The sequence below is a fragment of the Vitis vinifera genome, chromosome 8, assembly GCF_030704535.1.
Source record: "Vitis vinifera cultivar Pinot Noir 40024 chromosome 8, ASM3070453v1".
In the NCBI taxonomy this organism is placed as follows: domain Eukaryota; kingdom Viridiplantae; phylum Streptophyta; class Magnoliopsida; order Vitales; family Vitaceae; genus Vitis; species Vitis vinifera.
This window is the reverse complement of record NC_081812.1, coordinates 22000092-22026142: the sequence shown is the minus strand read 5'-3', so window position 1 is coordinate 22026142 and position 26051 is coordinate 22000092. Positions and strand designations below refer to the sequence as shown.

The window sequence follows — 26051 nt, the reverse complement described above, 5'->3', positions numbered from 1 at the left end:
AATGTTGCTGTCAATGAAGCAAATAGATTTACAAAAGGAAAAGATGACAAGCTAGTTTTTAATATTTATTCATTACAAGCGAGTTTCTTTGAAAATCCCAGCACAAGGATTAGGTATACCCTAACTCTAAAAAATATATATCAGATAGCATGGTGAGCTTTCTCTTTCTCTCTCTCACGGAAGAAGAACAAAAAGAGAAATGAGAGAAAAAGTAAAACAAAAGGAAAGTGACCTAGAATTAGGTTTTTGGGCATATAGGTAAGATGAAAACATTTTTGTATGCGGATAGCAAGTAGGATTTGAATCAATGATGCATCGGTCAAGTCTAATGAAATTTGCAGATCAGTATTTTATAAAATGAATATCCTATTGTCAATCAATTTTTTTTTCAATGAACGTTAAACCGTCCAAAACGATGAATCAAAACGGTGCGTTTTTGAAGTGAGAGTGGTGTCCCAACACAGCCTCTTGATTATACTTTATTAAATTCCAATTTTTTTTGGAAAAACGTTAAACCATACCAAAATGATGAATCAAAACGATGCGTTTTGAGGTGAGAGTGGTGTGTCAACACCGCCTCTTGATTCAACTTCATCTCTCTATTTCTCTCTGTACATAACGCAAATGTACCCACTCGCTTTTCGTAGAAACCTTGAACAACCCTAGAAATCTAAATTGTTCCGGAAAAAAAAAAACTAGCATTTCAAAGGTGATCGTAAATGGCGGTTGCTGAGGAAGAATGTTCATCTACCAAGTCTCGATCAGCCTCTAACAATGACTCCCACTATCTAGCCAAGTGCGTTCTCAAAGGAAGTGTCGTTCTCCATGTCGTTCACGGCCGCATCCGCTCTCCTTCCTTCAGCGACATCGTTTTCGGCAAGGTCTTTTTTTTTTTTTTTTTTTTTTTTCATTTTTTCCTGAAAAGTTTCACGGTTTTCTCCAAAGTCATGAAATTTTCGGCTTCTTTTTTTTTGTTTTTTTTGTTTTTATTCGTCTTTTATTTTTCTTGGATTGTGCGATTGATTGCGTGCGGTTTGAAGTTGTGAATCTAATTTGTTGGTTTAGGGCTGGATGTTGTTTGAGTTGGAATTTGCAATTGAAAACGTTTAGTGTAGCTTTTGGTGTGGTTTGTTTGTTTGGATGCAATCGGTTTTCCAACGGGGGTGGCTTTTGGGAATTGATAGGAAGAGTAAGGGGCTGTTTGATGACACTGTGCAGTGCCAGAACAATGGAGCTTTCTGTTTTAAGTGCCTCTATTTTCACGTTGCAGCGAGGGAATCTCTTGCGCTGGCATGGGTCCTTTGGTGGGAAGAAGCGGAAGCTTTTTGGAGTATATGGAAGGTGAGAAAAAGGAGGTGGTTTGAAAATTTGATCAGAGAGATCAAGCAATCAAGTCTTTTCTTTTATGTGTAATTTGTTTGGAATATGTTAGAATGTGCATAGATGATTATTCAAAAACCATGGTTGGCTCTGTTGATTGGCTTAGCCCCAAGTAGGGTGGAGAGTTGCTTTTTTGTTTCTCTTCTTTTTGCGTGCTCTCTAGCATCTATTGTATACTTCATCCGTCTTTTAGTGCACCTATAGTATACTTCATGTGAATTTTAGTGAGCCCGTTTCCTGGGGATTGCTAGTATATTTCTGATTGCCTAAAAAAAGTTACATGTAGTGGTGCACAAGAACTGAATGACAAAGTGTGTGACCTCGGCTGACTTTGGAGTGTGTTCAATAGGAAGTAGAGGATAAGGACAGGCAAACATGGGGAATGGTAGTTGGAATTGGAAAATAGCTATGGAAATGTCAATGCAGAGAAGGAGGGGAGCAAGCATGGGGAAGGGGTGGGGTTAACGTTATAAGGGTTCATATGGGGTTGGGCTTTGGAAAGGAATTAGCAAGGGTAAAGGCCAATTAAAGCTCATTGTGGATCTAAGGTAGGTAATGAGCAGATGTTTGGAGGGGATGAAGCCTCTCTAAGTGTGGTTTCCAAATTTGTTCAAATCATGGTGGATAAAGAGGAGGTAGTGTTAACCTATCACTCTCATTCATCTTAGGACTCTCTTCCTCTCTTCCTTGGAAATTTAGCTTTTGTTGAAACCTCATTGATTTGGATATAGAGGATCTTTAAATACTCATGTCCATTCTCAATCGTATTAACTTAACTTGATTGAATTTTGATATGTAGATCAAAAGGGTTAAAATAGTAATGTTGGGATGTTTTGTTGTCTTTTGGATTATTTTTCTCTTCTCTTCTTTTGTATTTAGGGAAGGATTTCTCATCCTTTTCTTGTTTACTCTTTTAATGAAAATATTTTTGTTTCTCGTAAAAAAGAAAGAAGAAAAAAGATAAAAAAGAAAGGAGGGAGTGTTTTTTGTTTTAGGGGTTTTATTCTTCATGGTCGAAAATCAAGACAGAATTGGATTTCACGGGTCACATTCAAAGAGTAAAGGTCTAGGTGTATGGGGGGCTGCGCTGCATCCATGGGACTAGTTCGGGTATGTTGGAGTATTATCTAATAAACAAGGAGCCTGTTGCATATGTTGCTTCATGCATGTACTTGGTGCACTTGTTTGCTTGGTGCCGTTAATGCATTTCCTAATTGCCTACTAAAAAAAATTAAATTAACAAAGAAGATAAGAGGTCACAAATCCTTGATAATGTGGTCAATTGTTTGCATGGAGAAAAAGGATGGGGGCTTGAGAATTAGAAATGTGTCTATGGTGAATAAGATCCTTATTGGAAAATGGTGTTGGAGATTTGCTTATCAGAATGAGTATTTTTGGAAATAGGTGATTGTAGGTAAGTATGGAAAGGAAGGGGGAGGGTGGGTGTCCTGAAGCTTCTAGGGAATGTTATGCTATGAGTCTTTGGAAGGCCATCATGGAGTTTAGCTAAAGGGTCATGTTTAGGGTAGGGAATGATAGAAGGGTGAAATTTTGGAAGCATAGGTAGTGTGGAGAGGACTTCTTGGAAGAGGCTTTTCTAAGTTTGTTCTCATTAGCCTTCGCTAAAGATGCTTGGGTAGACTAGTTGTGGGAGCAGGTGGGGGAAGTGGGGCATTGGAATCCAGTATTCACAAGACGTAATAATGATTGAGAAATGGGAAGGCTGGAAGCTTCTTTCAGGAGGTTGCAAGGGCAGGTGATTAGAAGGGGGGTTGAGGATGTCATCACTTGGTGATTAGCAATTTGCAACACTAGTGTGTTCCTTTTAAGCATTATGTGGAACCCTTGGGTCCTGAAAAGGGTTAGTTTATTTGCTTGGGAAGCTGTATGGGGAAGGATTCTATCTCTAGATCAGCTAAAAAGGAGGGGCTGCTTTGTTCCAAGTGGTTGCTCTTTGTGTTAAGGAGAGGAGGAATCGGTGAATCATGTGTTTCTTCATTGACCTAAGGCAACCATGATTTGATAGCTTATTTTTGCTCTTTTTGGTCTTCAGTGGGTGATGCCATCTTTAGTCAAGGATGCCATACTCATCTAACATGGCACTTTTGTTGGGAAGAAAAGGAAGAAGGTACAGAGAATGGTTCCTTTGTGCTTATTTTGGACCTTATAGAAGGATAGAACTAGAAGAGCCTTTGAAGATTCCAAATTGGTGGACCAAGCTATTTTACGGTCCTTTTTTTGTACATCTTTTTGGATTGGTTTAGGGTGCATGTAGGTTTTAGCTCGTGGTCTGAGGTGAGGGCCTTTGTGTATTCCTCTTCTTTTTTGGCCAAGGTGCCTTCTATACATTGTGTATACTTTTGGGTGCTCATCTTTAGGCACTCTTAATACAATTGCTTTTATCTTTCAAAAAACATAAAAAGAGGTAGAATAATTCCAAATTGGTGCTGCATGTGTAAGGAGGATGGTGAGACTATGGATGATTTGATGCTTCATTGTGTGGTTTCTGGGGAATTGTAGCATGTTTATTTCCTTTTTTTTCTCCTTTTGTTTTTTTTGGTTGACTTTCTTGGATTCACTGAGTTCCAAGAACCTTGAAGTTGATGATGGCTAGCTGGCATGGAGAATTTGTGAGTGAGGGTGGTGGAATATTTGGAAGGCCGATTCTGTCTTGTTCATTTTGGGAACTATAGGAGAAATGGGTAGTTGAAGCATCAGAGTAGAAGCTTTAGGAGCTGGCATTTGATTCTTTGTTTGTTCTCTCCTCAACTTTGTCCTTGAACCTTGTAGATCTTTCATTTCTGGCACTCTTTCTGATTTATTTAGGAATGTATCCTCTGCTTCAGTTCATGTTACGATCCTGTATATTATTGTTTCCCTTATTTTACTCTTTCTTTCTTTCCAAGTGACTTCTTCCTGCATACTCTCTATGTGCTTGTGTTGCACCTCCTTTGCACCCTGTTTAATGCTATTGTTATCTGTTACTTACAGAGAAAAAGTTTTATGAAGTAACTCTCATCTGACTGTGGAATTTGTTAACTGAGTATTGAAGAGTTATTAGATCCTTTCTTCATACACCTTGGTGGCTTAAATTTAACCGTCACTCTTTGATGGTATTTCATTCAGGAGACATCCCTAGAGTTGGTAATAATTGGTGAAGATGGGATTGTACAATCTGTTTGTGAGCAAGCTGTATTTGGCACAATTAAAGATCTTGCTGTTCTACGCTGGAATGAGAGGTTCCACCATCAAAATCTACAGGTCTTCTAATTCATTAATTAGTAATGGACAGTATTAGTCATCTGCTTGTAGTTTTCACTTAATCACATTATGAAGGTAAAGATAGGAGGAGGTTGCCATGAATAAGTATTTACCTGATTATTTTCAATACTTTTTCCCCCTTTTCATGTTGTAGATGCAAGGTAGAGATCTTTTGGTCGTTGTTTCTGATTCTGGGAAGCTTTCATTTCTCAGATTTTGCAACGAAATGCACAGGTTTTCTATTTTTCTTCCTTACTCATTCTTTAATAGTGAAAGGATAGGTTGGGGCCCAGCATGGGCTTTGTTATTTCCTATGTTGATCTTGGATGATATGTTGCCTTTTCTGATGGATTACCTAACGTCCTTGTATACTGTTTGTTGGGCCAGGTTTTTCCCAGTGACACATGTTCAGCTTTCCAGTCCAGGAAACTTGAGGAACCAGCTTGGACAAATGCTGGCTATTGATTCGAAGTAAGTGTCATTTTTTTTTTAAAGGATCTAAACAGAGTGTTTTGGTTTATGCAAGGTGATGAGATAAATTAAAATGGGATTGAGATTAGTTACAAAACACACTTATTTGTCTATTGATAAGCAGTGTCTTCTTTGTTGATTATTTTGTACATAGATAGCTATCCATGTAGTTAATATACATGCATGTGTCCTTAATACATAGTAGGATGATGCTATTGGCCCAATTACATATCTCAAGTTTCTAATTTGAGTGCTGTTGCAGTGGTTTTCTTGGAATAGGGTCGCAAAGCTTCCCAGTTAATCTTTGTGTTTAAGTTCTGTACATGTGTGCATGTTTCTGTTTGGTGTATCTGTAGCTTCTAGTGAAGTGCTTTTGTGAAAAAATTTGTGTGAAGAAAATTTTTTATTTAATATGTGAACAATTTTAAATTCTGAAACTTTTTGCTGAAAGCTCTTCTGCAAATGCATTCCACTACAGAAAAGAGCTTTTAGGATTTGACCCTCTTTTGCTCTGAAGTGCTTTGATTGTGATTGAACACAACGCAGAATTCTTTCAACTGTAGAAAGGGACAGTAGGTGTTTGTAAAGCTGTGCCAAATAGGCCCTTTATCAATTTGCTTCTGTGAATCAGGTTTTAAGGGAAAAATAATAAGTTTTGCATTTTGAATTCCTATTAATGTTCCTAACTGCTATTTATTTATTTTTTCCCCCCTACCCCACTCAGCGGCTGTTTTATTGCCACTAGTGCATATGAAGATCGATTGGCCATGTTCTCCATTTCAATGGCTACCGACAGTGATATCATTGATAAGGTTGAATTTCTATGGTAGTTTGATCACATTTTAGAACATATTTACATTGCTGTCAATATTGGAAAAGCAATTTATTCAATTGTACAGATTTTATTGTGATTAGATGCAGATTTCATTTGATGATGGTTCCTATATGCCATGATTTCAGAGAATATTCTATCCTCCTGAAATAGAAGGGGACTCAGGCGTAGCTAGAAGTGTCCACAGAACCAGTATATCTGGTACCATATGGAGCATGTGCTTTATTTCAAAAGATCTTAATCAACCCAGTGGTGGGTACAACCCTGTGCTAGCAATTATTCTAAATAGGTATGCCAATTGACTGTGAATATAGAGAATCTGTAGTCATAAACCAGTTGTTCAGATCACTGAAAAGCAGAAGAATTTTCATGTCTTTTCATTTGTGTTCTGTTGAGGTTAACCTAACTCCTTACTAAATTTCTGATAGTGCAGGAGGGGGGCGGTTTTGACTGAGCTGGTTTTATTGGAATGGATTATTATTGAAAATGCTGTTCGTGTTATTTCTCAGTATGCTGAAGCTGGACATGTAGCTCATAGCATTGTTGAAGTTCCTCATTCATATGGATTTGCCTTTCTGTTCAGGATTGGTGATGCTCTTCTGATGGATCTTAGGGATGCTCACAACCCTTGTTGTGTCTATAAGACAAGCTTAAATATTTTACCCACTTCAGTTGAGCAGAATTTTGCTGAAGAGTCATGTCGAGTACATGATGGTGATGAAGATGGCATCTTTAATGTTGCTGCCAGTGCCTTGCTAGAGCTGAAGGATTATGTTGCTAAAGGTGATGATCCTATGAATGTAGATGGTGACAGTGGCATGGTAAAATCAACCTCCAAACATGTCTGTGCATTGAGTTGGGAACCAGGAAATGAAAAAAATTCGAGGATGATATTTTGTGTAGATACAGGAGAACTTTTTATGATTGAAATTTCTTTTGACTCTGATGGCCCTAAAGTTAATCTATCTGATTGTCTTTATAGAGGTCTATCCTGCAAGGCACTTTTGTGGTTTGCAGGCGGATTTCTTGCTGCACTTGTAGAGATGGGGGATGGGATGGTCCTGAAATTGGAACAGGGAAGGCTGGTTTACAGAAGTCCTATTCAAAACATTGCTCCAATCCTGGATATGTCTGTTGTAGATTGCCATGATGAGGAACATGATCAAATGTTTGCCTGCTGTGGAGTGACACCAGAGGGATCATTAAGGATCATACGGAGTGGCATCAGTGTGGAAAAGCTATTGAGGACTGCCCCAATTTATCAAGGCATAACTGGCACTTGGACTGTTAAAATGAAAGTTATTGATTCTTATCATTCTTTTCTTGTGCTGTCATTTGTTGAAGAGACTAGGGTATTATCAGTTGGTTTAAGTTTTACTGATGTGACTGATTCAGTTGGATTTCAGCCTGATGTCTCTACTTTGGCATGTGGTGTTGTGGATGATGGTTTGCTGGTCCAGATCCACAAAAATGGGGTTAAACTCTGTTTGCCCACAACAGTTGCACATCCTGAAGGCATTCCATTGGCTTCTCCAATTTGTACATCTTGGTTTCCAGAAAATATAAGCATCAGTCTAGGGGCAGTTGGATATAATTTAATTGTTGTCGCAACTTCGAGTCCATGCTTCTTATTTATTCTTGGGGTCAGATCAGTATCAGCATATCAATATGAAATATATGAGATGCAGCATGTGAGATTGCAAAATGAAGTATCCTGCATTTCCATACCTCATAAACATTTCGATAAAAAACCGTCCACTTTTCTCAGTAATTTAGTTGATAATAGCAGTGCAGCTGCCCTACTGATTGGGGTAAATATTGGTCGAATCTTTGTCATTGGCACTCATAAGCCTTCAGTGGAGATTTTGTCATTCCTACCTGATGAAGGCCTTAGAATTCTTGCTTCTGGGGCCATTTCATTAACAAATACATTGGGAACTGCTGTTAGTGGTTGTGTCCCTCAGGACGCAAGACTTGTTCTAGTTGATCGATTTTATGTTCTTTCAGGTTTGAGAAATGGAATGCTTCTTCGGTTTGAGTTGCCTGCTGCCTCTATGGTGTTCTCATCAGAATTATCCAGTCACAGCCCATCTGTGAGTTCCTGTTCGGTAAATGATGCTGATACTAATTTATCAAATATGATGGCGCCAAATTCTATTGGCCCACAAATGTGTGCTATTAATTTATCAGAAGAGACAAATATCAACAGTCCTGTTAATCTGCAATTAATTGCGATCCGTCGTATTGGCATTACTCCTGTTTTCCTGGTTCCTCTGAGTGATTCGCTTGAGGCTGATATTATTGCTCTCAGTGATAGGCCTTGGTTATTGCAGAGTGCGAGGCACAGCCTCTCATATACTTCCATCTCATTTCAACCTTCAACCCATGTAACTCCCGTATGTTCCATGGAATGCCCTATGGGAATATTATTTGTTGCGGAAAATAGTCTACATTTGGTAAGGTCTCTTATCTGCTGTATATTTGTGCTGTTGTGGATATTTAGCTTTAGTTAATTATGCTGTTTTTCTTTTTCTGCTTATCATAATCTATTCTATAACTATGTGTAAAAGATTCAGTCAAGCCTAGTCACTAAAAATGAATCATGTTTACTGCAACTGTTATAACAATATATTTGCCTTATTTAGTGTTATGTTCAATTTTTTATTTAATGTTATTTCAATTTTTTTGTTTCCTGCTTTTCTTAAGGTTTATATTAATTTACTAAATGTGTACATGTTCGTATATAACTTTTATAACATACCATCTAGAAACACTTCATTGTACGATAATTTATTTTTCTCAATCTCATGAAAAGGGCTGCCTTTTAGAGTTCCCTTATTCACAAATTATTTTCTGCAGTTAAATAAATGAATTTGATATTTATGTTTTGTTCCCCAATGGATATACAATAGCTTGCCCCCATAGCATTCTACCTTGGTAGTTTTGCCCATTGAGTTGGTTACTCATATTATGACTATATTAGTTATTTTATTTTGAGTATCTACCTGCTTGACTGGATTAATATATCTATACCTCTAGTGCCTATTTTTAGGTCTACAGTCTACTCTTAGTATATGGAAATCTAAGATCAAACTTTCTTTCCTATCACCTAATATGATAATTAGGGCAATCCTTACCACCTCCTTCCTTAAGACAGGGTGCAGAGTCCTTGTCCTGATATCACCAGGTTGCATGAGCAACCAATTTTTATTTTTGATCAGCCTCATAGTGGGGTCTTGATTTGGTGAGAATTAGCAAAGTCTCTATTTTTAACATTCATGCTGGTAGGAATTCATATATCGTTCCTTCAAATCTGTTTTCTTTAGGTCTCAGTGCCTCTTAACACATTCTGTCATACCAGTACAAACTTTCACAATCTTTGGGAAATTTTTCGCTGTCCACAAATGAGATATCTTGTTGGCATACTTTTTCAGATCTACTCTTTTTGATATAATTTGATTCTTTATCAATAATAATGATAATAATAATAATAATAATAATAATGATAATAATGATAATAATAATAATAATGTTGAGATCTGCATAATGATAATGATAATGATAATGATGATGACATATGATGATAAACATTTTGAGTTTGATCCAATAAGCTGGTGTGCTAACATATGATGATAAACATTTTGAGTTTGATCTGGGAATTGGTAATTAATGTTTCTGCAGTTGTTTATTTTGTTGCTGCCTCTATGCTGAATTAACATGTTTATATTTTACTAGTCTGCACTGCAGAATCAACTTATGTGATATTTGATCATGTTATGCTGCAGGTGGAGATGGTGCATAGTAAGAGGCTTAATGTGCAGAAATTTTATCTTGGAGGCACTCCAAGGAAGGTTTTATATCATAGTGAAAGCAGGTTATTGCTTGTGATGAGGACCGAATTGAGTCAAGATACATATTCATCCGATATTTGTTGTGTTGATCCTCTTAGTGGATCTGTGCTTTCATCTTTTAAACTTGAACTTGGGGAAACTGGAAAATCCATGGAGTTGGTAAGGGTTGTAAACGAACAGGTTTTGGTGATTGGAACCAGTCTGTCTTCTGGTCCAGCTATGATGCCCAGTGGTGAAGCTGAAAGGTTAATCATTTATCTCATATTCCACATTCTATAATTCTAATTGATGTTAGTTGCCATGAGTTTATGATTTTTGAACTCCTAAAACCTACTCCTTTGGTAGAAAAATATGGGCTGAACATGTAATGGCTCAACTTGTGGACTCAAGTTAGACATGAAAGTTGATGAAACCAACTTCCTTTTGGCATCCTACAAATTGTACCTTGAAAACCTACAATATGATTATTGGATTGGCGTATCACTATTGTAATAGTGTAAAATCTCATCGTTTTTGACTATGTATGTCTGATCGTTTTTGTTGAGTCCTCATGCCAAACCTATTTGTAAATTGATGCGTATGTGTAATGAATGCCATATTATTAGCTCTATATATGCCTGAAGTGGATGTTTTCTCCACAGTACGAAGGGCCGTCTAATTGTCCTCTGCCTTGAACACATGCAAAATTCAGATAGTGGTTCAATGACATTTTGTTCAAAGGCAGGGTCATCTTCCCAGCGAACATCACCATTTCGTGAAATTGTTGGATACGCTGCTGAACAGTTATCAGGCAGTAGCCTTTGCAGCAGTCCTGATGATACTAGTTGTGATGGAGTCAGGCTTGAAGAAAGTGAAGCATGGCAGCTGCGATTGGCTTACACAGCCACATGGCCTGGGATGGTACTTGCTATCTGTCCTTATCTTGACCGTTACTTTTTGGCATCTGCTGGTAACTCGGTAAGTTGCAAAATTCTTCTTTGATCCTTTTAAGATGCTAGGACAACTATGGTCTATTGCATGTTTATTTCTGATGAAGATATTTGTATTCTTCTGTCAGTTTTATGTATGTGGTTTTCCAAATGATAACCCTCAAAGAGTAAGAAGGTTTGCTGTTGGAAGGACACGCTTCATGATAATGTCTTTGACAGCACATTTTACTAGAATTGCTGTTGGTGATTGCCGTGATGGTGTTGTTTTCTATTCCTATCATGAGGTGACTAAAAATTGCTGTTTTCTGTCTGTAATTTCAGTTCTTGTAACTTTTTGTTAAATATATTGCTAATTCCCTGCCTATTTTTATTTTCATGGGCTTTCCTGTTTGAATAAATCAGATTAGTGCCTGAGGCTTGTCCTTCATGTCCACTGTGCTTTTTTGCTCTTCAGGATTCCAGGAAACTTGAGCAGCTTTACTGTGACCCAGAGCAGAGATTGGTTGCTGATTGTATTCTCATGGATGTTGATACTGCTGTTGTTTCAGATCGCAAAGGGAGCATTGCTGTCCTGTCATGTTCAAACCATTTAGAAGGTAAATTTGTAATTTAAACCTCATTTCTGTGACTGAAGCGTCATATTTACTTGCCTGACGAAATCATCCAGTATCTTTTCTGATTTTTGACCTGCTAATTGACCCTTTGTATAGAGCAAGTTGCATTTCTGCTTCATGTTGGTATGGCGTGGTTTTATTAGGTTCTGTTTACCTGGTCAAACTCTGTAGCTATAATTTATTGGGGCCTGCTTAGATTGTAGTTTCTAAACCAGACTTGTTGCCGAAGCACTACTATGTTATTTTGAGTCCTGTTGGATTAGCAAGCTTATAGTTGTTGTTGTTGTTGTTCTTCTTCTTCTTCTTATTATTATTATTATTAAAACTTTGTTTCCATTAAGAATTGCACGGTTTTAAATTTCTTATAATTTCATGTCCAGATAATGCAAGTCCAGAATGCAATTTAACATTGAATTGTTCATACTATATGGGGGAGATAGCCATGAGCATTAAGAAGGTAAGTCCTGTATTAATGTGCTTGCTGTTTTACAGGGCTTTTAGTAATTTGTCGCAGATTTGCTTGTAATTGTTTACTCTTTTAAAAGGTGAAGGATGTGGTCAGTGATCTAGCTGGAAATGGCTAGAGCATTGTTCCTGGTACCTTAACTATTAACCAACCATTGAGAATGAAATGCATGAGATTGAATTTCCCATTTAGGTAATGAGATTTGTGATAGAAGGCTTGGCTTTAAAATTTATGTTAGCACATATGGTTAATAACATGTTGCATACATTGAACATAGTGTATAAACTATCTATACATAGTTGTCAGGACATGGTAATCCTATGAAACCATTAGACACCACTCTATCTTGCATGGTAATTCTACTTCCTTTCTATTTCTACTTCCTGATTAGAAATGAGAAAAGTATTATGATAGTAAGGTGCTTCTACTTTGAAATTGAAGCAAGGTACTTCTGAGAGGATAAGTGGCAATAGGTGATTGGAGAAAAGACATGTAGTTCAAAACTGTTGAACTACCAATTTTCCTAAAAGCACTTGTAGGAATGGGGCCTACAATGTATATGATGCACTCTAAAACTCTCCATCATGTGTAGCCTCCTTTGGCTTACATGTGGGCTTAATAAATTGGATAAATAAAGTAGTCTCTTTGTGAGCTTAATAAATTGAGGGAATAAACATGCAGTAAGGTTTGACTGCATGACCTCTAGCCAAACGATGCTCTAATACCATGTTAAACAATCAACTTTACTAAAAGCTTAAGCTTGTAGGATATAGGTCCACAATGCATTTCATTCTCTTTAATATCCTCCCTCACGCACAGCCCTATACTTACACATGGAGAGATATACAGGGTCCATTAGCAAAGAACCACAATTAGCCTCTTTTGGGCTTTCTCAATAAATTGAGAAAATAAATATGCGGTGAGGCTTGAACACATGACCTCCCTCGAAACTAAGCTCTGATATGATATTGAACTAGTAATTTTCCTAAAAGCTTAAGGTTTTAGGAGGATTGTTAATTAACAAAAACAGCAATCACTTTCAGTTTGGTTCAGCCCTTATTTAGTACTTGAAAGGTCATTTCTGGTATGCTGTTTTGTTTCTGAGACTGCTTTGTGGTGTGGAGATTCTAATTTAAGAAAATTTTTAATGCATATAGTGAACTATTTTCTTCTTGTTCTCTAGTCTTATTTCAAAGCTCAGGAAACAAGATTTTATCATCTTTATGCATATTCTTTTCTGGGTGATGTCCCAATAACTTTCTTGATGTCATCCATTTAGGGGTCATTTTCATATAAGCTGCCAGCAGATGATGTTTTGAAGGGTTGTGATGGTTCTAATACAATTATCGACTTTTCGGAGAACAGTATTATGGCCGGTACACTGTTAGGAAGCATAATAATGCTTATTCCTATATCGAGGTATGTGTTAAAGGTTTATATGCTGTTACTATTTCTTTTTTCTTTAATGATGTTTGTAGGGCATTTTAGTTAATGAAGCTGCATGTTATGAACAATTTCAATATATTAATGAATAGTGTAATAAGGTAGAGGGGATGTACAACTCTACAAGCCATGCAGAGAGACAGCATTGTGCATTGTCAGATAAAGTGTCAAGTTCCAATCATAAAATGAAACCTCTGATCAGAAACAAAACCTGGAAATAGGTTCAGAAGTCACCTTTCTTACCACCATGTTAAGATGTTCAGTTCAGGGCAAGGCAGAAATGCATCAGATCATTCTGTCCTAACATAGAAAGATGATAAGCTTCCTAGATGAGTCATAGTTGAATATGTATGGATTTTTCCCTGGAAGTAGTCCAAAAAAAAGCTCAAGCTCCATTATCCAAAATTTTTCCTGGGATGAAGAAAAAGCTCCATAATAGGATGTGGGAAAACCAGTGTTTCATGCCTCTAAACTAAACAGACCTGAAAAAGCAAGCCTAAGGAAGTAATGAATCAGAAGAAAAACCTCTGATCAGAAACAAAACCTGGAAATAGGTTCAGAAGTCACCTTTCTTACCACCATGTTAAGATGTTCAGTTCAGGGCAAGGCAGAAATGCATCAGATCATTCTGTCCTAACATAGAAAGATGATAAGCTTCCTAGATGAGTCATAGTTGAATATGTATGGATTTTTCCCTGGAAGTAGTCCAAAAAAAAGCTCAAGCTCCATTATCCAAAATTTTTCCTGGGATGAAGAAAAAGCTCCATAATAGGATGTGGGAAAACCAGTGTTTCATGCCTCTAAACTAAACAGACCTGAAAAAGCAAGCCTAAGGAAGTAATGAATCAGAAGATACTCCATTTACTTGGTGCACATCTCAGATTGATCAGATGAGGTCCATCTTCAAGCTATAAGGGGATGTCTTTCTGAGAGCTTCTCTACTGCTTTCAACCAGGAAAAAAGGAGTCTAGAAGGAATTTAAGTATGCCACACCGCTCTGCTTGGAGATTCTCCTAGCCTTACCATGTCAACAAATGAAAGGATTGGTATTACTTAGATTGAGGGAGCAAGGAATTGAAACTCTTCTATATACAAAGTCCAGTTTTACTCTTGGAACCATATCACAGTTTCAGAAGCTGCTCCACTACTCCTTGGAATCTTTTTTGAGATATTGGATACCATTGTTGAAATTCACCCGGTATCTTCTCCCTACTCCAAGTTCCTTCCTAATGAAGTCATCTAATGCTGGAGATACTTTCTAGAAAACCTCATTCATGTGACCCAACCACTTTGGTAGACAAAAAACCTGGTAAAAAGACCATATTATGTCACTGTCTCAACTTGTGCAAGCTATCTCTAGCCTCCAAAATCATCACTGTTTCAAGATCATATTGTATTTGAGTTCATGATTTCAATATTTTTCAAATAATGCCCCTCTTAAGACATCTCTTATGTATTACTTCTGCAACCAGGATAGTAAATAAGATATGTAGGTGGGGCAGTTGTTGAAACAATAGTGACTTCTGCAATGCTTCTGCCCATGAAAGCCTTGATATTCCATAATAGAAGCTTAACCAGAATCAAACTATTCTGGTAATCAACCAGTGCTACATCTGATCAAATAAATAAGTAAATAAATAAAAAATTAAACAGTGCTACAGTTTAAATTGGAGATCCAACTTTTGCAGTTTCAAGATCTCCTTCAGTAAGCCCAATATTTTCAATCGATCTTCAACCCTGACAAACATTTACCACATAATAATCCATCATGAAAGGGCCCATTAAATAAGATGCCACGTGTACAAATTGTGATGTGTACAAGGGCAACTGGATTCTGTCTTTGAGCTTAGCCAGCTTCATCCCTCTATAAAGTCTTTCCAATTGGCATATCATTGTTGTGCATAAAACAGGAGATTGAGGATCTCTTGGAACTGTAGAAGGCAAGATTGCCTCTTCATTAGTAACGCCTAGAATAACCTATCAAAAAAATAAAAATAAAAATTAATAACACCCAAAGGAGCCTTTAGTAGGCTGTGAGGAGGGGTTTGGAATGGGTCTTGGGCTTGAGAAAGTGGGCTTAGTGGGAGGGGAACTATTTAAAGGGCCAGCCTTTTCAGTCTCTAAAGCTAGGGCACCAGAGGTATCTTCGACTGGCAAGGAACGAGAGGAAAGGGGTGACGAAGACCTCTTTGGAGGGGCATCGAGGGAAGTTTTGTTGTCAGAGACCGTTGGGGTGGTGGATAGGGCAGCGATTACTGATGAAGCTTTGTTGGCGGAGGCGTCCAGGTACGGCAATTCTCCTTCATTCTTTGTGGGGGTTCAGGATCTTTCCTTTTCTCTTCCTTCTTTTGGTTTTGGCCAGGCCTTGGTGGTGAGTGGGTCCTTTGGCCTAGGAGGGTTGGTTGCCACAGATGGTGCAGGGGATCAGAATCCGCTGAGTATTATTTTGGTTGATGGCAGTGCATGGGAGATGGCATCAAAGGGGGAGAAGAATTTGGCTGAGGAACGAGTGGGGGGTAGTGCTGAAAGGATTGATGATGAGGGGTGGTTGTAGGAATTAGGGGGGAATTGTAGTAAGTGGGATGGCAGTTGTTTGGTGAAGTTCAACAAGTTTTTGGGATTTTCAAGTGCTTTGAAGGGGAAATATTGAATTTGCTTCTAAGGATCAAGAAAAGAAGAGAGCAGAGTAAAAAGAGGGGAATTTCAGTGACGACGAAGTTTGAACATGAACTGAAAAAATTAGTGTTCCATTAATTATAGTGGTTTGAGCGAGGAGATGGTTTGGTCAGAGGAGGTGGGGCTAGAGTTTCGACCCTTAGATGAACATAAAAATTTTATCTTGGAATGCAAGAGGAGCTAATGATAGAAACAAGAGGAAGATAATCAAGGCCCTAATCAGGTCTCAAAGAGTGCATTTGGTGTGTTTGCAGGAGACTAAAATTTAGGATATGTTCTTGGGGGTGATGCAAAGGCTAGGAGTGGGGAGATTCTTAGAATGAGGGGTAGTGAATGCTGGGGGGTAGCTAGAGGGGTGGTAGTCTTTTGGGATAACAAAGTGTTGGAATTGGTAGGAATGGAGGTGGGTCAATTTTTGATTTCGTGTTGCTTTAAAAACTGTGAGGATGGCTTCTTGTAGATTTTTATGGGTGTTTATGGGCCCATCATGAAAAGATGTAGAGAAAGCTTTTGGGGGGACGTAAGGGCCATTCGTGGCTTGTGGAATGCCCCATGGTGCATTGGAGGCGATTTTAATGTGATCAGATTCCTTAGAGTGTGTAGAAAGGAAGAAAGAATGTCTTCTTCTATGAGAAGATTCTTGGAGGTGATTGATGAGTTGGATTTGAAAGATCTCCCTTTGCAAAGGGGGCCCTTTTACTTGGATTGTTGGGTTGAATGGCCAATCCATGTCAAGACTAGATCGGTTTTTGGTCTTTGAGGATTGGGAGAGTCATTTTAGTGGGGTGGTGCAATGCACTCTTCCAAGGCCAGTGTCTGATCATTTTCTAATTTTGTTAGATGGGGGAGGGGTGAGGAGAGGTCCAACTCCTTTTTGTTTTGAAAATATGTGGCTAAAGGAGGAGTTTAAGGAGTTGCTAAAAATTTGGTGGCAAGGTTTCAATTTCAATGGTTCCTATGACTTTATCTTGGTAACAAAATTAAAGGCTTTAAAAACCAATTTGAAAATCTGGAACAAGGATGTGTTTGGGAAGGTGGGAGTTGACAAGAGTTTGGCTTTGGATAATGTGCATTTTTGGGATGATCAATAGCGTTTGAGAGCTTTATCGGTGGAGGAGTTGGAGACTAGAAAGGAGGCTAGGTAGGATTTCAAGAAGTGGACTCTTATGGAGAAAAGTTCTTGGAGACAAAAATCAAGAGAAGTGTGGTTGAGGGAAGGTGATAAGAACATATGGTTCTTCTATAGGATGACTAACTCCTATAGGAGGAGGAATTGTTTGGCAAAGATCAAAATTAATGGGAATTGGATGTCAAAAGAGCAAGAGATTCATAAGGGTGTGGTTAAGAGCCTTCCAGAATTTGCTGATGGATCTTGGTGATTGGCGTCCTAGTTTGAATGCATTTGGACTTTGAAGAATTAGGGAAGAGGAAGCGAGACTGGATGAAGTGTTTACTGTGGAAGAAGTCTTCTCTACCATTTTAGAGTTGAATGGGGACAAGGCACCTGGTCCAGATGGGCTCTCTTTTGCGTTCTGATAGTTTTGCTGGGAGTTTGTAAAAGATGAGGTAATGGGTTTCTTCAAAGAATTCCATGAGTAGGGAAGATTTGTAAGGAGCTTGAGTTCTTGGTTTTAGTTCCAAAAAAGGAGGCGCGGATGACCTTAAAGACTTCAAACCAATCAGTTTGGTGGGAGAATTGTACAAGTTTGCCAACAAAAGTGTTATCTAATAGGTTAAAGAAGGTGATGGGTAAGGTGGTGTCTTTGTCCCAAAATGCTTTTGTTGAGGGAAGACAAATTCTTGACGTTGCCTTAAGAGTTAATGAGGCCATAGATTCGATGTTGAAAAGGAATGAGAGTGGGGAGTTGTGCAAGTTAGATATAGAGAAGGTTTATGATCACATTAATTGGAATTTTTTGTTGGTAGTGATGCAGAAAATGGGTTTTAGGGAGAAATGGGCAAGCTGGATAAAATAGTGTATATCCACTACGACGTTCTCTATTCTAGTTAATGGCACACCGACGGGTTTCATCCACAGTACTAAAGGATTGAGACAAGGGAACCCTTTATTGCCTTACTTATTTGTGATTGGGACGGAGGCTTTAAGTTGCCTCATAAATAGAGCAGTGGGCGGGGGGTGTTTTTATTAAGCTGTAAGATAAGCGGAAGGAGTGGAAATGGGGCTCAAATTACTCACTTGCTGTTCGCTGATGATATGCTGATTTTCTATGAGGCTTCCCAGGAGTAGATGGTTTTTTTTGAGTTGGTTGTTAATGTGGTTTGAAGCAATTTCAGGGCTAAGAATCAATTTAGATAAGAGTGAAATTTTACCGGTGTGGAGAGTAGAGAATGTATGGATTTTGGCCCTTGAACTCGGTTGCAAAGTGGGAGCGCTTCCTTCCACTTACTTGAGGCTCCTTGGGTGCACCACACAAATCTGTGGCAGTTTGGGATGGGGTGGAGGAGAGGTTTCGGAAGAGGCTAGCTATGTGGAAGAGGCAATATATTTATAAAGAAGGGAGAATCACTCTCATTCGAAGCACTTTGTCCAACATGCCTATGTACTTCATGTCTTTGATGCATATGCCAATAGTTGTTAGGTTGAGATTAGAGCAAATTTGAAGGGACTTTCTCTGGAGTGGGGGAGCTTTAGAGAGGATGCCTCATCTTGTAAAGTGGGCAATTATCTATTTAGATAAAAGGAAGGGTGGTTTGGGTGTTAAAAGTTTCTCTACTCTCAATAGGGCTCTATTGTGCAAATGGAGTTGGCACTTTGGAAGCATAATATTAGTAGGAAGTTTGGGGTGGAAGGAGGAAGATGGTGTACTTGAGAAGTGAGGGAAGGCTATGGGGTGGGGTTATGGAAGGAAATTAAGAAAGAAGAGTCTTTATTGCTTAAAAAAACTGTTTTCTTTGTGGGGGATGGTAGAAGAGTGAGATTTTGGAAGGACAAATGATGCGGGAACAATGTCCTATGTGATTCTTTCCCCTCTTTGTATGCCTTAGTGGATTCAAAAGAGGCATGGGTAGCAGGGTGTTGGGAGGAGGGGGGAGTGGAATCCTTGGTTCTTTAGGCCTTTCAATGATTGGGAGGTGGAGAGGTTCCTTTTGACATTACAAGGAAAGAGGCTAGTGATTGATTTGGAGGATAGGATGCAATGGAAATACGCTAAGGACGGGAAATTTTTTGTTAAGTCCCTTTATGATGCTCTTGAACCTAGAAGTGCAGTACCGTTTCCAAACATCATATGAGCCCTTGTGTTCCCACTAAGTGGGTTTTTTTTGCTTGAGAAGCCTCGTGGGGGAAGGTTCTAACCTTGGATCAACTCAAAATTATTTTTGTTGTGTTGAAGAGGAGTCTATTAATCATATTTTAATCCATTGTACCAAGGCAAGGGTCTTGTATGTAGGGAGGCACTTGTTTACTCCCTATATGCTTTGGGTTGGCCTTTTGGTGCCCTTTTCTCTTCTTATTTATAAAATTTTCTGTGCGTTTAACTATCAAAAATAAAAAAAATGCTCTACTTGATGTACCTTATCCATTCAATTCCAAACCTATAACTGTTACTTGCCCAAAGATAGAAAAAGAATTGTGGGGATTGTTTCAAGAAGAGAAGAGCTTGCACCCAAACAAAATTGTTGAATAACCTAATGTGATGTAAAGATCAAAAAAGAAGGATTCTTATATAATGAGTAATGTTTTAATGCTACATTAGATTACCTCTTCTTCTTTGGTTTCTGTGGTCTGGAATCTAATTCTGTACTTGATCATCATCATATTTTTGTTCCTTTGTATACTCTCATTGTATTTTGGCGAACTTTAGCCTTTCCATTTTGTACCACCCTCTCCTTTTTATATATATTTTCTGGTTGCTTATTAAAAAAATCATCATATTTTTGTAGGGAAGAACATGAGCTCTTAGAAGCTGTACAAGCTAGACTTGCGGTTCACCAACTGACTGCTCCTATTCTCGGAAATGATCATAATGAGTTTCGAAGCCGTGAAAACTCAGTGAGAAAGGTAATTTTCTTCTAGTTTTTGTTTTCTCTAGATGTATTCTCTTGCTTTAACGAAAATATAAATCTGAGAACTATTAGAAATAGGTTTTGGGACACCTGTGAGCAAGCTAGTGGTAGCTGTCTTTGGGAAATAGAATTTGGGACAATCTAGGTATGGCAATGGAACAGGTATTTTCAATGACCTGGCTCTAATAGTATGGCTTTGGGGAAGGAAAAATCAAATAGGAGTGGATTTGGGGTAGTGTTCCAATTTTCCTGCCTGCGCTTTGCCTGCAGGTTTGGGATGTGGGATGGTATGGGAACATATTCAGACTATGGGGGCGGGTTGGTAACCTGTCCCAACCAGCCATGTTGTGTCCCTAGTGCAATCAGATGAATTTGACCATTTTGTTTTCATCTTTTACATTAATAGTTTTTATTATTTACTTAAATGTGGTAGAGAGCATTTTTGGTGTACATTGTAAAATATCTTCAGGTTGTGTTGATCTTTTGGCATTAATTTTTTCATATTGTTCTATAAAGAAAACAGAATCTTGAATGTATTATTGTCAATGCGATTATGCAACTTCCATCTCTTTTAAGTGATGCAATGATTAATCTTCCTGGTTCAGTTTTAAGTTTTCTTTTTTCTTTTTTCCTGGTTTGATCAAATCAATCTTCACTATATTATATGGTTCCAACTATTTTGCCTGTCCTCTAACCATTTCCCTTTTCTTTTCCACCTATTTGTTTTTCCTCTTATTTTTTTCTCTCTCCCACTTTTGGGGTTCTTTTATTTGACAGGCTGGAGTATCTAAGATACTGGATGGCGACATGCTTGCTCAGTTCTTGGAGCTCACGAGTATGCAACAAGAGGCTGTGTTAGCATTACCTCTTGGATCACTAGAGACAGTTACATCAAGTTCAAAGCAGACTTTGCTTTCTCCAATCTCTGTCAATCGTGTTGTGCAACTACTTGAGCGAGTTCATTATGCGTTGAATTGAATATCTTGTTTTGTCCTGCTCTTGAGATGTGAAAATTGATTTGCAAACTGCCCACCAAGGAAGCATTTATGTAAAAAATAAAAGGATGCTGTCTTTGAGGTGCCTGCCAGCTTTTTGCCGAAGGATGAATGCCCATATAAGAGACTGAAATTAGTTGACCATATATTACAGACCTAGCTGCAAGATGGCATTTTCAAAATCCTCAGAGCAACGGCCATACACTAAATCAGATTCTTTCTGCCATCTCCACTGGGACAACTAACCTGCACAGTGAATAAATATGAGAAAAACATGTAAAATTGTCATTTTCCTCATCTAATCAATACTTGACCTTATATCATTACCATTGTATTGTATTTACAAATCCCAGGAAAATACCTAATGCATTTGAGAACTCAAAAGAGAGAGAGAGAGAGAGAGAGAGAGAGAGAGAGAGAGAGAGAGAGAGAGAGAGAAGGAATTAGTGTTGGAAATTAGTCTGTATTTTAGATGTATGCAATTTCTTTTTCCTTCTCCAGGCTGCTATCTAAGCAGCCATTTTTGTAATATTCTTTGCTAACAGAACAACAAATAATCTGTTAATAGAACTTTTATTATTTTGAAGTAGTGGATGCTGGTTGGATTCTTTTGTTTCTGAAAGCTCCTCGTCCTGGCAGTTGAGGAGTTTGAATTTACTAGGCTTATTACATACAGGACAGACAAGCAAAGCCCAGAATTGAGCTGAGTCTTACTCAATTGGGTTTGTATCTTTTGCCCTTCTACCTTCATTTGAAATTTTGAGCCAAATGAAAGACTCTGTGAACTATGTGGCTGACACTTGGTGTTGGGAGTCTCATTCGATATCCTATTCTTTCTTAATTCAAGGAGCAACATCTGAATCATGAATGAGAAACAGGGAGTATATTCATTACCTGGTAAGAATTCTTTCCCTCAGTTATGAGGTTGAATTTTAGGGAGTCGTTTGCATTGACAATCCTTTTCAAGGAAGGTTATACCCTATTGACTATCTGTTTGGTTAATCTCTTGTGCATGTAGAAATGTTGATGATAAATGAATGAAGGGGAAAGAGTGCCAAGTCTCAAATCTCAACTGGTCCTTGTTCCCCTTTCCCAGAGTTTCAAAGCTCTTCATTGTCAGTTAGTTAAGTTGCAGATTGCCAACTCAAAGATGGAGATACGCAGCATAAGACAAGCTACCCCCTATCACAGAGATCTTGCAGTTTCAAAGAGCCTATTAAGGTAAGACCCCTAAACAAAGGTAAGATGGTGGGAAAAAATGGTGCATTGACTACTATTTTCAGTCTCTGGCATGGCTTATAACAGCTATTTTATTTAAATAAAATATATTAAAAAATTGTATGCCATGCGACTGCCCTGTCATATATGTTTCTGTAGCTTCAGATGCAAGGTTCTTTGTTGTTTTTTTTTTTCTTTTTTTTCCTTTACAAGAATGAAAGGCAAGCATTTTGGTTAAAAAAAATAAAATCTGAGAATAGATTTCACTCACCAAAAATAATTTCTTTGTAGATAGGACAACCGAGTCCTTTTAAATGAAAGGGACCACCTCAAGCCTTCCTTTTGCCTGCCAAGATAAGGAGGTTGTTTGTGAACAACTAGAACTTTCAACCATCAAATTTGCCCACTAAACCCAATAATTGTCAAATCAAATCCAGCTGGCCTTAAATTTTAGCTTAGTCTTAAGACTTGAAGCTTCAGTATAGAACTTATAATGGGTTAGCACTTGGGAGATTTTTAAGAAAGTGGGGAAGCATAATCCTCAGTCTGGTTAATGTGATTACATAGATGTTTGAAGAATGGTTTTCATTACACCCATGACTGACCTTCCCTAACTTGATCTTAGGTGAGGCTTAAGAGAAATCCTGATCTGAGGGTTGGATTGAAGCGTATTAGGACTTTAACCCAAGTCATAATATGGGACCTTTGATTTTGGGTCATAAGTTCAGATTTCACCTCCATTATTTCGTAATTTAAGTTTTAAGAGTAAATTGATGGTTTAGTATTTACTTGGTCAACCCATGGCTGTGGTTGCAACTTAAGAACTTTTGAACTCGTGGAAGAGACAAAAAGAGTACAAAGAAGCATGGAACACACAAGTTGTGGAAGAGGTAATGGTTCTTGGAACCACCTAGCAATGAATGCAAAGCTGTCTAAGGCTTTTCACGTAACCAAAATATTAATTATGATAGTGCAGGAGAGAAAGGCACTCCCCAACTGACACCCTCATTCAATTCAAAAAGTTTACACCACCATTAAACTCTGGGTCGACAAGTTTGTTGGGTTGCATTTATAGTGTTGGGCTCCCAGATGCATGCATGCGTGGTCACAGCAAAATCTCATCTTTAGCAGTTGGCGTTAGGATTAAAGATGTAAAATTCACTTCACTACAACTGATCCAATCTCTTTTCAAAGTATTTTCTCTGAGTGCTTACATTGTTTGGTTAAGTTCCATTAACCAGTAACTCTAAGGTTATATTTAGTTCCTGAAAAACGTGTGAAAAAAAAGAAAAAAAAGAAAAAAATATAAAATATATTTAAAGTTTATCAATTATTTCTATATGCTATTTAAAACTTATTTTACTTATTTAAGCTCAGATATATAAAAATAAGTTTTTAATTAATTTTAGTAATATTTGTTTTTTTAAAAAACTTTTTTAATTTTTTTATATTTATAGTACTTCCGAGAACCAATGAGTTAAAATGAAGTTATATGTAGCTTCTTGATGTACCTATAGCTTTGAGAAAATGGGTCTACGGCAGCCCACTGCTAGCAATTACGTTGAGTTGTCTTTTCCTGGGCAGTAGGAAAGATCTTTGAGGCCAATTTTTGACAATGACAGAAGAGGATACCCATTACTTCTTTTCACAACTTTCTGTAACATCCCAACTTTCTACATTAATTCTCGTGTCTTCAATGAGTTGTAAGGTATTCTTAGGATGATGTTTACAAAATAAATAAATAATACTTAGCAATGAGGATACATAGAAATATGCCAAGTACATGAATACTAAACCATTCAAATATTAAAAAAAAAATGGTTGTTCTATGTCTATATAAGTAAACCAAGGCATTGAAGTTGAACATATCTAAATTCTACGCAAATCTTTAGTTCCTCATCCTTCGCTCCATTTTCGCACTGGTTGGCAGAAATATGGATATGCTGAGTGAGAGTGGAGGAGGTATCATCGAAGCTCTAAATGCAACTGTTCATGGAAATGGCACCCGAACCTTAGTTCTATCTCATGGGTTTGGCTTTGACCAGTCTGTTTGGCACTACCTCATCCCTTACCTTGCATGCTACTTCAAGGTGGTGGTTTTTGATCTAATCTTCGTAAATCCCAACCTTTATGATCCAAAAAAGTACTCAAATTTCGATTCCTACGCACAAGACTTGGTATGCCTCCTTGATCAGCTCAATGTGAAGAAGACCATCTATCTGGGTCATTCCATGTCAGCCATGATTGGATGCATAGCTGCAACAAAGAGACCGGATCTCTTTGAACACCTTATCCTCCTAGGTGGCTCTCCAAGGTCTGACCAAAACTTAGATGTTTCTTAGCTGCTGTATCCATGTACATACATATTTATTTTTCTCCTACTCCATGAATCACCTTCATCTCCGTCATTTTGTTTGTTGTTAAAAGCTCAAAAGTTCCAATTCTAATACCTTCCCAATTGTTTGTAGGTACTTAAATGCAGAAGGATATTATGGGGGATTTGAGAGATCAGATATCGACAAAATCTTCGAAGCAATAAATGAAAATTTCCCAGTTTGGGTTCAAAATTTTGTTCCCATGGCAGTGGGCATCAACAACTCTGCAGCCATAGCTGAGTTCGAGTACAGCTTGGGGAGGATGAAACCGGAGATAGTGCTTAGTGTCGCTAAAACTGTCTTCCTGAGTGACCTAAGACTCGTTCTACCACAAGTTAAAGTGCCTTGCACCATTATCCAATCCAGAGAAGATATTGTTGCTCCAACATTCATCGCATGCTACATGAAGGAAAACCTTGGTGACGATGCTACGGTTAAGATACTGGAAACACAAGGCCATTTTCCACAGCTAACAGCTTTCCCTTTGCTTTTGGATGCTTTAAACCAAGTTTTATCCATTCCATAGAAGCTGGTTGTATCTAAGAACTTAGAATTTAAGGTTTGGCTCAAGTGTCTATGTTTTTTTGTTTCCTTTCGTATTTTTGTTTCTTTTCTGGACATTTTAAGGATTTCATCAAAGTTGGATCGTCAAAACTGAACTGCCTTCTTTTGAAATGAATGTAGTGTATTAATGGGTGTTGGTGAAAGTCAATTTTTATCCCTTCCATTTCACATTTCAGTATTTAATGGCTTTGGTTCTTCAGAAGAATCAGAACTCAAAGGCCCCACATTCAACCTTTAAAGAATACATGAACGCTTGAAATCTGAAGCAAAATTCACAAAATTATGTGGCCAAGAAATTGTGCGGTTAAATCGGATGTGGAAGACATGTTCTTATTTATTTCTGTTGATGCCACCTTGGCGTGTGAAGGGGCCGGGCCACACCTAGCCACTGGGTCAGGGTTCTAAGTCCAGGCTCCCCTTTGGGCCGGAATTGGGGCAGGCTGTAAAGAAGCCCAAGGCTGGGTGTAAGCCCAACAATTAAGAGACATTTGGTTAAAGACCCGAAATAGTCTCGAAATTGGAAAAATGGCCTCTCTTGATTATTCTTTACAAATTTTTTTTATACTTAGCTCTCTTTATAAGATATATAGACCAATTGCAAGAGTTCTTCTATTTTTCCTTTTTCTTTAAGATGATTGTATTCTCCATCTTTCGCTTCTATAATTGTTTTTTATTACAATTTTTTACAATTGTTTTTTGTTTTGGTTTTTTATCATAGCTTTTTATTGGGGTTATTTTGTAATTACTTCTAGTTGATATTTTTTGCATTTATTTTTGTTAGGGTCTTTTATAATTGTTTTTAGTTACGAGTTTTTTATAGTTATTTTTTGTTGAAGACTTTTGTTTTTGTTTTGTTGGGATTTTGGCAGGAGTTTCTTAAGGTTGCTTTTTATCGGGGTTTTTTGTAATTGAGTTGTTATTGGATTCTAAAGATGAGATTAAATAGATGA

General features: G+C 37.8%; 2 protein-coding genes across 6 annotated transcripts; both read left to right on the top strand.

The window, feature by feature from the left end:
- The first annotated feature begins 102 nt into the window (after positions 1–102).
- On the top strand, positions 103–21530 carry LOC100252096 (pre-mRNA-splicing factor prp12). 3 transcript variants are annotated; one of them, XM_010655550.3, is made up of 15 exons: positions 103–881; positions 4507–4641; positions 4796–4875; positions 5029–5112; positions 5837–5924; positions 6073–6233; positions 6378–8400; positions 9730–10040; positions 10437–10752; positions 10853–11008; positions 11179–11320; positions 11719–11795; positions 13084–13223; positions 19827–19944; positions 20727–21530. In XM_010655550.3, exons 1-15 carry the CDS (start codon positions 720–722, stop codon positions 20925–20927), a joined length of 4194 nt encoding a protein of 1397 aa, XP_010653852.1. In that variant the 5' UTR covers positions 103–719; the 3' UTR covers positions 20928–21530. The 3 variants fall into 3 exon arrangements, 2 of the variants coding, with proteins under 2 accessions (XP_010653852.1, XP_059595270.1); XM_059739287.1 differs by lacking the exon at positions 103–881 and adding an exon at positions 951–1341; XR_009466469.1 differs by lacking the exons at positions 103–881; positions 19827–19944; positions 20727–21530 and adding an exon at positions 942–1341 and having other exon boundaries at positions 11132–11320; positions 13084–13119.
- A 40-nt stretch (positions 21531–21570) lies between these two features.
- On the top strand, positions 21571–25249 carry LOC100257217 (strigolactone esterase D14). 3 transcript variants are annotated; one of them, XM_019221590.2, is made up of 5 exons: positions 21571–21666; positions 21792–21841; positions 21963–22165; positions 24093–24476; positions 24631–25249. In XM_019221590.2, the coding sequence occupies exons 3-5, from the start codon at positions 21978–21980 to the stop codon at positions 25061–25063; spliced, it is 1005 nt and encodes a 334-aa protein (XP_019077135.1). In that variant the 5' UTR covers positions 21571–21666; positions 21792–21841; positions 21963–21977; the 3' UTR covers positions 25064–25249. The 3 variants fall into 3 exon arrangements, with proteins under 3 accessions (XP_019077135.1, XP_002276657.2, XP_059595273.1); XM_002276621.4 differs by having other exon boundaries at positions 21652–21841; XM_059739290.1 differs by having other exon boundaries at positions 21652–21841; positions 21963–22184.
- Positions 25250–26051: the final 802 nt, after the last annotated feature.